Source organism: Rutilus rutilus (assembly GCF_951802725.1).
Source record: "Rutilus rutilus genome assembly, chromosome: 7".
Taxonomy (NCBI): Eukaryota; Metazoa; Chordata; class Actinopteri; order Cypriniformes; family Leuciscidae; genus Rutilus; species Rutilus rutilus.
Window position 1 is genome coordinate 22,022,241 of NC_140221.1, and position 12,215 is coordinate 22,034,455.

Below are 12,215 nucleotides of genomic sequence, written 5' to 3' on the forward strand. Positions count from 1 at the left end.
CTCTGAACATGTGACCAGAAGCGCAAATCTAATTAGTTGGCCTGTTTTCTTCTAAGTATAATTGAATAAGTAATTAGAAAACCTCTGTAAAACAGAAAAGAAAAAAAATGTCACATTGATGGCATGTGAAAAGACTATGGAAGATTGTTTTCTCCACAGAATAAAAAATAAAAAGGCTAATTGTGACTTTTTTTCTTCAGAATTGTTAGATGTAAAGTCGCAATTGAGAGAAATAAATTCAGAATTGCAAGAACTTTTCTAAACTCGCAATTCTGACTTTCTCGCAATTTCGAGTTTATATCTCGCAATTCTGAAAAAAATGTCAGAATTGCGAGTTTATAGCCCATCTTTCTATTCTGACTTTATAACATGCAATTGTGAGTGTATATCTCGAAATTCTGATGTAAACTCGCAATTATGAAATAAAAAGATGCAGTTATCTTTTAAAATGTTTTATTCTGTGGCGAAAACTAGCTTCCATAAAAGACACATTAACAGCTGTTCATTCAGAAAATGTTTGTTGTGTGAACAGACGTTCAGTCTGATACCTCGGAAAATGAAATGTTAGTATGTGGATATGGGATATGGGTACTGATCACAGCATTCAAATGGAACATTTATCTAGAACATCAGAGATACTAGACCAGCCATTACCCGATGCCATTTTCACAGGGCATTACACCTGTAAAATGGAGTCATTTGAGATTCAGTGTGTGACTAATGTTTGCCTCAACCCACATTTGTGGCTGCATGCTGCCCTGTATTGCACTGCTTGTAATATGCCACCTGTTTGATGACTGCTCGACTATGGGGAGGATGCACAAACCCCCTCCTGCCAGTGTTGGTTTTTCATAATCATGTACTGCTGCAATAACCAGGCTACATGCAGAATTTTTTTCAGCTCTGAAAAAAAGTTTTGATGTTTACATGGGAAGCTGGTAGTAGTTCAGTACAGAGGGATGGCTTCTACCCGGAACATTAAACCCACAAAAACTCCCCCTCTCTTTCTGCAGCATGAGTTATTCTCCTTTCCTTTTCACAGCCATGGAGGGAGATTGTTTTAAAGTGTCTCTCCTCGACCTATAACTTACAGTTTTAGGTGAAGGGGTGGCAAGTCCAGGCCTTGAGGTTACACAACTTAGTGGGCTGTATGAGTCTGCACAATGGTTGCATTTAAAATGTCTTTCAATTAATTCCTGACTTTATTTTATTTTTTGTATTTTGCATGGCCATTTTGAGTATGTTACCCAAAACATTTTTATACCATTAAGTTTAGTTTTACTACCCTGTAAGTTGAATATAAGTTCTGTTAATTCACATTAGGGCTGGGCTATATAGATACAAATATGTCTCTATAATCATAGCCTTTTTGATAATGTACTGTATATCTTGTATTCATAATTTATAAACAGTTGCAATCGAAATGAATCAACCCCTATTGCAAATCAGGTTTATTGCCAAAATGTACAGACTTTCAGCTGTTTGCAATGAAGAAATCAAACAAAAGTAATTAAAATAGCTCAACACAACAGATGTTTCAAGTGGTTTCCCCAAATTTTACTGAAAATACAACTTTTAATGACTTCTGCAGTTTCAAAATTATTCACCCCCTTGAATAGAATCCCTCACAACAGCACAAATCTGCAAAAAAGGTGTTATCTCAAGCACACATGATGCAACTAATCAAGGGCTTCATTAGTTGCACCAGGTGTGCTTGAGCTAGAACACAAAATATCTGAACCTGCTAGGTTTGTTGAGCTTCACGTCTGACTGCAAGTTAGAAATAAGTCAAAACAATGATCCAAAAAGAGGAGATTTCATCGCCCTTCACAAACAAGGAACAGGATACAAAAAGATAGCAATGGCACTAAATGTTCCTAGAGACACAGTTGGAAGTATCGTTTGCAAGTTCAAAGTTAAAGAAACAGTGGTTAAACTACCTGGACGGAGCAGAAAAAGGAAGCTATCAATGGCTGCAACCAGATTTCTGAGGCAGGTTCAGAAAAACACTTGAGTGACTGCAAAAGACCTTCAGCAAGACTTGGTGGCAACAGGCACTGAGGTTTCAGCTGCACAGTATTAAACGCATGCCAGAACTCCACGGCGTAAACCACTACTAACCCAAAAGCACAAGAAAAGTCGGCTCCAATTTGCTCAAAATCATACAAATAAGCCACAGAAGTTTTGGGATTCTGTTCTATGGAGCGATGAAACAAAACTGGAACTTTTCGGCCCTATGGATCAGCGGTATGTCTGGAGGAAGAAGAATGGAGTATATGCTGAATAGAACACTGTCTACAGTTCAGCATGCCATGGTGGGGCTCGGTGATGCCCTGGGGCTGCTTTGCATCCTCTGGCACTTGGAAACCTATGGAAGGCAAAATGGTTTTATTGAAGTATCAGGGAATCCTAGGAGAAAACGTCATGCCGTCTGTGAGGAAGATGAAGCTTGGTCGTCATTGGACCTTCCAACAGGACAATGATCCCAAGCATACCTCAGCATTCCACCAAGGCTTGGTTTCAGAAAAAGTCCTGCAAGTTTATACAGTGGCCATCACAGTCACCTGACTTGAACCCCATAATAATCTCTGGTGGGATTTGAAGAAGGCGGTTGCAGCATGCAAACCCAAGAATATCACTGAACTGAAGGCCATTGCTCATGAGGAATGGTCTAAGATTCCTCAGAAACGCTGCCAGAAGCTGGTGTCTGGTTATATATCTCGTTTGCAGCTGGTCATAACAGCAAAAGGATGTTCTACTTAGTACTAAAGATGCTTGCCATGAAGGGGTTGAATAATTTTGAGATTGCAGAAGTCATTAAAAGTTGCATTTTCTGTTGAATTTGGGGAAACCACTTGAAACATTTGTTATGTTGAGCTATTTCAATTTCTTTTGTTTGATTTGTTCATTGCAAACAGTTGAAAGTCTGTAAGTTTTGCCAATAAACCTGATTTGTAATGGAAGTTGAATAATTTCGATTGGCTTAGTCAAGATCTGTTTTAAAATACTTTTCAACACAAGAATTAATAATTATATGCATCTATAGATCAATTCATTAATAATAAATAATAAAGTCATAGTAATGATCACAATATTGCTTTTAATAATTTTACATTTATGTAAGTGATAAATCACAAATATATTGCAAATGCTCAATATATTCCCCAGCCCTTCCCGCTACTTGAATGTAATTAGACATTAATAGTGGGTTGCACCAATAAGGATTAAGGTTATATCTAGATTAAATTAAGGTTTATATAATAATTCTGTTGCGCCAAACTTTAAACCGTTTAAATAAGCAGGTTTGCCTTTAAACCATCATTTTGATCCTGGATTTAGTTTATATTTAAGATAGATTAACTTTAATCCTGTTGCTCCATAACTTTAAACTCAGATTTAAATCTTAATTAGGGATTAGGTTAACTTTAAATTTACAGGTGATGAGGTTTAAATAAAATAAGACTGCCCTGACTCTCGTTTCTCATGTAAAATATTTTTATATTTTACATGTTCATAAACTTTAACCTCTATAACTTTTCATAACTGTTACCTTCTACAATAATCTGACATTTTGACACGCTTGTAAAAAGATACCAAACTTAAATCTGTGCTTCAAAGTATTCTAGACTCATAACAATTTAGTTGGAAAAGTAATTTTCATGTCTATGCTCAATAAGTGGGACTGACAGGTAACAGATTAAACCGTTTTGTTTTCACAAACTTCCAAAATAAAAAGTTGTTAAACTCCGCAAGACACTGGCACTTTCAGGACTACAGTTGAAGAGCTCTGACATACAACAAAGAAATGTTGTTATTTTGTGTCTGTACAGTTGCTTTTGAATAGCTGCCTATAAAAGGGTCAAATTGACCCACGAACATCAAGATCATATAAAAATGTCTGTAGTGTCACATTTCACTACACATCGGCATGTTGAAACTTTGCATGCATGTTTATGACCCTAAATGGGAAAAAGTCACAATATCAAGAAAAACAATTAAATAGTGGTTATAAATACATATTGTTTTCCGTACTGAAACAAGTGGGAAAAAGCTCTTTTTTAGCTTCATAGGGCAGTATAAAACTAAAATAACTAAATATAATCAAGAAATCTTATTTTGGGTCTTTACAGTTGCCTTAAAACATTAAAATATGTTGGTCAAATTGACCCATAAACGTAATAGAAATTATGTAATTATCAGCGTGTTGAAACTTTGTATGCATGTTCATGAGCCTAAATGAGAAAAAGTCACAAAAGTTTAAGAAAACCAACATAGGTTAACTGGTATTTCTGATGAAAAAAAAAAAGAAAAAAAAATGGGACAAATTCACCCACAATATCTGTGTTTAAAATTAAATGGTGCAACACAACTCGTTTTAAAATGACACCCAGATCAACAAATCCTCGATTCGCTCTATAAACTTTGCTTAATTTAATCCTTATTGGTGCAACCCACCCTTCTTTACCATTCTTTAAGCATGCTATTTCATTTTTATCAACAGTATAAACACTATAAACACATGATTCTTTTACATTCTGATTAAAGTGTCAATTCAGAGTGGCATGAATACTGATTGGTGCATGTCCCACAATTAACCACAACCTCAGTTATACACTACTTTATAGCATCCAGCAGATTTGGTTGTGCTTATTGCTTAAAGGGATATTTCACCGCTGGAAAGATGAATGTTTATTTAAATTGGGTCATTTATGTAGTAGAAATGTGAAATTATTTTAGAAGTTGGTGCCTTCTAGACTGAGAAAAGCCAGAAAATGTATTTTTGGCTCATGTGGATGAAAGACAATAACTCCCAGAATGCACTTGCTTCACTACCCTACGAGGTCACTCCCGAGCCACGCCTACCAGTTACAGAGGGCAGTATCGGAAGAAATTATACAACTTGGCTACTAGTTGACTCGAAACTGAAAAGACGCCATTTTATCGTGAGATCCCAGCCCCTATGGGCGGGTTGAAAACATGCGGAACTAGCTCCTACTGCTGGCTGTAGTCTCTAGCCTCTGGACAAAAAAGCCTCCGTTGACGCAAAATGATGATTATTTGCGTCATCTGAGTTTTTTTTTCCAGACACACAATACAGAAATCTCTCGTCTCAGGGGGACATGAGGGAGGGAAGCACGGTTATTCAAATATACTACCGGGTTTCTACTGATACAAAGCTTAATGCTAATCGGTGAAGTATCCCTTTAATGTCTGTCCCTCATACCTGAAGGTAAAAATATCTTCATTTTTAGATATGTCAAAACAGTTGATCAAATAATATAACTGTTTGGATGCTAGAATATTCTAGAATAGTCTGTGATAAAATATTAATACAGTAAGACATGTTCTATGTCTTGTTATCCTGACATGTATTTTATCAAGCTCTAGGTGTCAATGGTATGCTGTGATCCCGTGTGTGTAAGTGTTGGACCATAACTGTATGTGTTCTGCTATCAGGTGAAGGTCATGACCGACAATGAGCTGCTGGGTTATGCCTGTGAACAGTTCTTGGGCAAGACAGTGGCAGAGATAAAAAGTGTCATTCTGCAGACGCTGGAAGGTCACCTGCGCTCTATTCTGGGTGAGTGATTCTGGACACTTGTGTCTATCTCCAATAGAGCGCACTCTTATCCTTTTGACAGGGTGCACAGTTAGTGCTAGATCCAAGCTCTCGCCAGATAAGCAGCATGAATCTTTCAACATGTCATTGGGACATTATGTATTATGTAGTTGTAGTCTCAAAGCTTCCTCTCCTTGTTATTTGTGTCCTTGCAGTGCATTTAAAAAACTTTTACATCCTTTGTGTGATGCATACTTACTGTAGCCTTCGGTCAATTTGGAGATCCCAAATTGGAGACCAATCTTCAATCCTTGAAGATGGAGGAGTAAGGAAACAAGAAAGCATCACATGTTTCACATTCTCACTGACCTTATTTGCTTGTGTTCATAGGGACTCTGACTGTGGAGCAGATCTACCAGGATAGAGATCAGTTTGCCAAGCTGGTGAGGGAGGTGGCAGCACCTGATGTGGGCAGGATGGGTATTGAGATCCTAAGCTTTACTATTAAGGTGCTCTTACATTAATATATATATATATATATATATAGAGAGAGAAAGAGTTTTTGTTTTACTTTGCTTTTAAATTTTATGCTGCTTTTAACAATCAGTCAATGTCTTTCAAACCCACTGCTGTTGTTAGGGTGATAATCTTGTCTGTTTTCTTCTATTAGGATGTCTATGATAAGGTGGAATATTTGAGCTCCTTGGGGAAATCCCAGACTGCTGCTGTTCAGAGAGATGCTGACATTGGCGTGGCTGAAGCAGAGAGAGATGCTGGAATCAGGGTGAGCTGTGTAGACCAGTGTACAAAATATACATATATATATACATTTGTATATATATATATGTGTGTGTGTATATGTGTGTGTATATATATATATATATATATATATATATATATATATATATATATATTAGGGCTGTTGGAACGAATTCCGAAATTCGAATATAATTCGAATATTAAAAAAATCAATACTATTCGAATGCTGAAGTTCCTATTCGAATATTGCTTTTTTATGTATATATATATTTTTTAATGCAATCTTGCCTTTCTCGCCGCCTTGGCACACACATGTGAAAATTAAATGCTTTTGTTTCGTCTGATAAACAATAAAGTTTTTGAATCGTAACACAATTGTGCACGTTATCCACGCTGTATCATCATAACAACTGTCAAAAGTCGCGGAGAGGAATGTCTCCACGGTAACTGAGATCAACAATTTGATTCTCAGTCCACATTACAACGTGAAAACGGCGTCTTCAAATATATCCACTTTGGAGTGCGTTTTCATTAATAAAAACGCATGTAATGCACGTCCACATTGTGGACGGAAGGCCAAAACGGAGAGGAAAATATACGTTTTTTTTTTTTATGACAACTTACAACCTGACAAGCTAGGCGATCTGTCCGAGGAACCGCCGCTAAAACAGGCAAGAATTACTTATGTTCTGCCTCTCTCTCTCTCCTCATCACGGGGCTCAACTGCTACCAGCTGTCCGCCAAAAGGCAATAACAGACAAACTGACGGTTTATCTGTGAAGATATGAGACCGATCAACATCACGGCGCATTGGCGATCCATAAGACTGTGTAATGTCGTAAATATTAATAATAGGATGAATTTGAGCATTTAATATTCGAATATTATTCGAATATTAAATAAAATAAGGAATGGAATTCGAATAGTATTATAGAGGAAGATTGACAGCCCTAATATATATATATATATATATATATAGTATGTATGTATGTATGTATGTATATATGTGTATATATATATATAGTATGTATGTATGTATGTATATGTGTTTGTAAAATAAATAGGGGTGTAACGATACACAAAACTGACGGTTCGGTACGTCCCACGGTTTTGACATCTCGGTTCGGTTCGGTTCATTTAGGTGGAGTGGGGGGTTTAGAAAGCTAAAATTGCTTTTTTTTTAAACAGTGCTTTAATTAACAAATTGTGTCCTTGTCTTTAAATTAATTCAATTACAAGTAAACGTTTCGCAAGGATACATTTTTTTATTAAATTATCTGCTAATGCTGTAAACTATATAGGAGCCCTTACTTGCACATTACTATAACATTAAAGCTTAACAACAGAGACTTTTAGCCTTAATTCAGTTGCTATTTATTTTTAGATATAATAATAATAATCAACACTCAAGTAACAAATTGTATGAAAACATGTAAACTGCACATAAGGCAGTTTTTACATTAACATTTTTACTCTAATTTATTATTGAAATATAATCATTTACACAGTTGCTGTCATTTTCATGACAGATATTTTAAACATAGGCCTACATTAAATAATCAAGATGTCATTAACAGGTTAAGTAAAATATAATATATAGGCTAATATAGTGCATTTATTTAGTGAAAGAGTTCATTTCCTTAGCAAACCAACAAGCTGTGGACACTGAATGACTTGCCTGAGGTAAATAAAGCTATGTGAAAAACTAAGCGTTTTATTGACGTATTTCCGCTGTTGAAACACTGACTGAGCGATTACACGAGTTATGATGCCTTTCAGTAAGTATACTGTATCTTTCAACATACCTTCAGGTGTCCATTCATGTTTATTCTGTAACTGAGGAAGAGAATCGCGTTTACTCGCGCTCCGCTCTGCCGCTTTAAATGAGGAGCCTAGTAGCCTACAGTGATCTGTCACGCCACATCAAAGAGCGCCAAAATGACATTTAATGTTTGAATTTCGTGATCAAATAGACAGAATTTGAAAGATTATACCTTGCTTATTATCGAATGTAACAAAACACTAAGCTTATTGCGATTAAATGTGGTTAATGGTGGTTAGGCAACGCTGTATTCGTTGTGTACACATAAGACATGATGTCCAATGCGCCGACAGCAGGGGGCGGGGCGGGTAGTGTTCGGTACGCCATGAGAGTATCGCGATTCGTATCGTGGGTGGTGTATCGCGGTTTTTCGGTTCGGTTCGAATGTCGTTACACCCCTAAAAATAAATGGTCAATTAACGGAAATAAACGGAAAATTGATCATCAGGATCAAAATGATCAAAATTCTTTATAAAATATTGGTTGATTTTATGTTGATTTTATATAAGATTAGAAAGTTTTGGACATGCAGTATCTACACTACCATTGAAAAGTTTAGGGTCAGTAAGATTTTTGAACGAAATTAATACTTTTATTCAACAAGGATGACTAAATTGATCAAAAGTGACAGTAAAGACATTGACAATGTTACAAAAGATTTATGTTTCAAATAAATGCTATTCTTTTGAACTTTTGAACTATTCATCAAAGAATCCTGGAAAAAAATATCATGGTTTCCACAAAAATATTAAGCAGCAAAAACTGTTTTCAACATTGATAAGAAGAAATATTTCCTGAGCAACAAATCAGCATATTAGACTGATTTCTGATAGATCATGTGACACTGAAGACTGTGTAATGATGCGGAAAATTCAGCTTTGACAACACAGCAAATTACATTTTAAAATAGATTTAAAAATAGAAAACAGTTATTTTACTAGTGGCTAGTTTAAGACCAAATGTTGGTTTGAAGTTAGTTATTGATAAATTAATACAGCAAATAAAGCTTCTTTTTTTTTGTATTTAAAATAAATTAATAATTGAAAATAGTTTTTACTGCAGTTAATGAAATATAAATTCAACAGATGGCAAAAATGTTAATGGGGCATCAAATTGTGTCCTATTCTTAGAGAGTGGCAGGTTGTAAGCAGGAAATGTGAAAGAGTGAGTTTTTCACATCTCTTATTCTCTTGTTACAGGAAGCAGAATGTAAAAAGGAGATGATGGATGTGAAATTCCAAGCAGATACAAAAATGGCCGACTCAAAGAGAGAGCTGGAGATGCAGAAGGCTGCCTTCAATCAAGAAGTGAACACAAAGGTATAAAGCTGAGTTATTCCTCCGGTAATTTTAAGATCAATCTGGGCAATCAATCATGTGATACACACTATATGGCCAAAAGTTAGTGGACACCCAAACACAACACCCATATATAATCATTCTTTCTTTTCAGAAAGCTGAGGCGCAATTGGCCTATGAGCTTCAGGCAGCCAAGGAGCAGCAGAAGATCCGACTGGAGGAGATTGAAATCGAGGTGGTTCAGAGGAAGAAGCAGATCACCATTGAGGAAAAGGAGATCCTCAGGACAGATAAAGAGCTGATCGCCACCGTAAGGAGACCAGCTGAGGCTGAAGCCTACAAGATGGAGCAGCTCGCAGAGGCAAGGAAGTGAGTAAAAGGAATGAGAGGGAATTAGTGAGTTGCAGGAAAAGAAAAGGAGACTGTTAAAGGTGAGAAAGATGTGGATGTCCTTATTTAAAGATGGGGAAATTGGTATATTTAGATACTGAGATACTCGCAGCAAAGTTCTTTTCCATTCTAAGCTTAGGTGTAAAAAGAACTTTGAAATACCTGAGCAGCGATATACTGTTAGCTAAAATCCTGACGCCGACCACATAGCTGCATATGTGCTTTCCTCTCAATAACAAAATAAACGCACAACAAAAACGTTGTTACGGGGGAAAAACGCATACGGGGGAACGTATGAGAAATTTCATTTACCTCACACACGATATGATGACATAATGAAATTCATCTCCAGAGCCGCTCTGAGAGTCACTTCATGAGAATGTTACCATTTCATTTGAGAAAAAGTATCATCATATCATACACGCACAGAAACTCAAAGGTCTTCACGGAAACCCGTCAAAATAAAAGTCCGGTTTAACTTGAAGATACTTGACAGAAAAAATGATATTAGGCTACTGTACAGTAGATTTAGCTACGTCTCCATGTATTAAAAATTTTTTTTTTACTTTTACTATTTTTTACTTTATTGTTTTATAAGCAATATTTACGTTTGAACAGCATAGCCTTCGATGATTATATGTATTATTCACTTAAGATTACTGTCATAAATAATACAGTCATTGAATTGAATTGAATTTTTTTTTTTCAAGTAGTTAAATAAAATAGAAAAATAGTTCCAACAAATTTTGTTGTGGTACCGAAATTGGTACCGAGAACCGTAAAATTTTAATGGTATCGGTACTGACTAGTGGAATTTTGGTATCGTGACATCCCTAACAGTGACGTGACATAACTGCCATTCAAACTGTGCTTTCGCACTATGGCTTGCTGCTTGTCATTTATCACAACTATTCAGTGTTTTAACCACATAATGTTTATTTTAGGTTTCAGACATTTAAATACATATAATTTATAGCAAAACAATACATTTATAGTTTGTAAAATACACAATGGTGCCTATGGAAACAGCAATAACAATCCATTCAAATATATTTGCCGACGTGTTTTATTCAGATCAGATACACAGTGTGAGTAACTATAAAGTTAACTCTATTCTTCTCCCAGTTCACCGGCCACTTACTTTCATGTATTTCGAGAGAAACTGATGAATTCACGTGCTGTAATAAATCCAACAGACAGGAATCTCTGAACTGCGGCCCAAATAAACATGGCGGCGCCCACCTCACGTTACAGATCAACATCATTGATAGAACAAACTCACTCACACGTATTTGAGAATCGGAATAGAAGATAGATGATGAAATGGTCAGCAAGTTTGTTAATATTTATAAATAAAAGCGCTACATCTGTCGGCCCATCCCTAGTTTCGAGCCTGATTTTGTTCGAAATGACGTCATACCAGTTCATTCTTCGATTTCACTTGAAGTATATCAGGGCCTTAAGGGAATTTCCATCCATGTAAATCAGATAAGAAAGGGAAGAACAGAGGCTTCAGGAAGTCAATCTGACTTCTGCTCCTCTCTGTCAGGATGAAGAAGGTGTTGACGGCACAGGCTGAAGCGGAGAAGATCAAGCGCATTGGAGAAGCAGAGGCCGGCTCCATTGAGGCTGTGGGTAAAGCTGAAGCAGAGAAGATGAGGCTCAAAGCTGAGGCCTATCAGCAGTACGGGGATGCTGCGAAGATCGCCCTCGTCCTGGAGGCTCTGCCAAAGGTGTGTAGAAATCTGACGAAAGAAATATGTTGGATTAAATCGCAGCTATATTTTCCAACTTTTTATGCTTTCTTTTTTTAGACCTGTCCAATACTACTAATATTTAATAAGTCTTTTTTGAAAGATGATGCTCATAAGAATGAATCTAATTGTGTTTTTGCTGTGTTAACATGTCAGTGGCTGAATTTGTACCATCACAGATTGCTGAAAAGGTGTCGGCACCCTTGGCCCGTACCAACGAGATTGTGATCCTGAGCGGTGACGGTGGCCGTGTCACTGGGGAAGTCAATCGTCTGTTGGCTGAACTGCCCGTTTCTGTCAACGCCCTCACAGGGGTGGATCTGTCCAAGGTGAAAGACTACACTACTGTTCAAAACTTTCAAAAAAAACCCAAAAATGTTTTTAAAATAAAGGCTGCTTGCATTTGATCAAAAATACAGTAAAAACAGTAATATTGTAGAACATTATTGCTGTTTAAAATGATTGATTTCTATTTTAATATTTCCAACATCATTACTCCAGTCTTCAGAGTCACATGATGCTTCAGAAATCATTACAATATATTGACTTGCTGCTCAAGAAACATTTCTTATTATTACCAGTGTTGAAGACAGTTGCTTATTATATTTGTTGAAACCGTGATACACGGTTCT

The 12,215-nt window shown here is 36.4% G+C and overlaps 1 protein-coding gene across 1 annotated transcript in view; it reads left to right on the top strand.

Annotated features, from left to right (window-relative positions):
- LOC311293469 (flotillin-2a) overlaps positions 1 to 12,215 on the top strand; it is a 30,487-nt gene that overhangs the window by 16,905 nt on the left and 1,367 nt on the right. Inside the window, exons 4-10 of the mRNA XM_084413785.1 lie at positions 5,458 to 5,581; positions 5,951 to 6,069; positions 6,231 to 6,344; positions 9,341 to 9,460; positions 9,594 to 9,808; positions 11,379 to 11,562; positions 11,763 to 11,912. Of these exons, the coding sequence (XP_084269911.1) occupies positions 5,458 to 5,581; positions 5,951 to 6,069; positions 6,231 to 6,344; positions 9,341 to 9,460; positions 9,594 to 9,808; positions 11,379 to 11,562; positions 11,763 to 11,912 (1,026 nt within the window). The remainder of the gene's footprint in view (positions 1 to 5,457; positions 5,582 to 5,950; positions 6,070 to 6,230; positions 6,345 to 9,340; positions 9,461 to 9,593; positions 9,809 to 11,378; positions 11,563 to 11,762; positions 11,913 to 12,215) is intronic.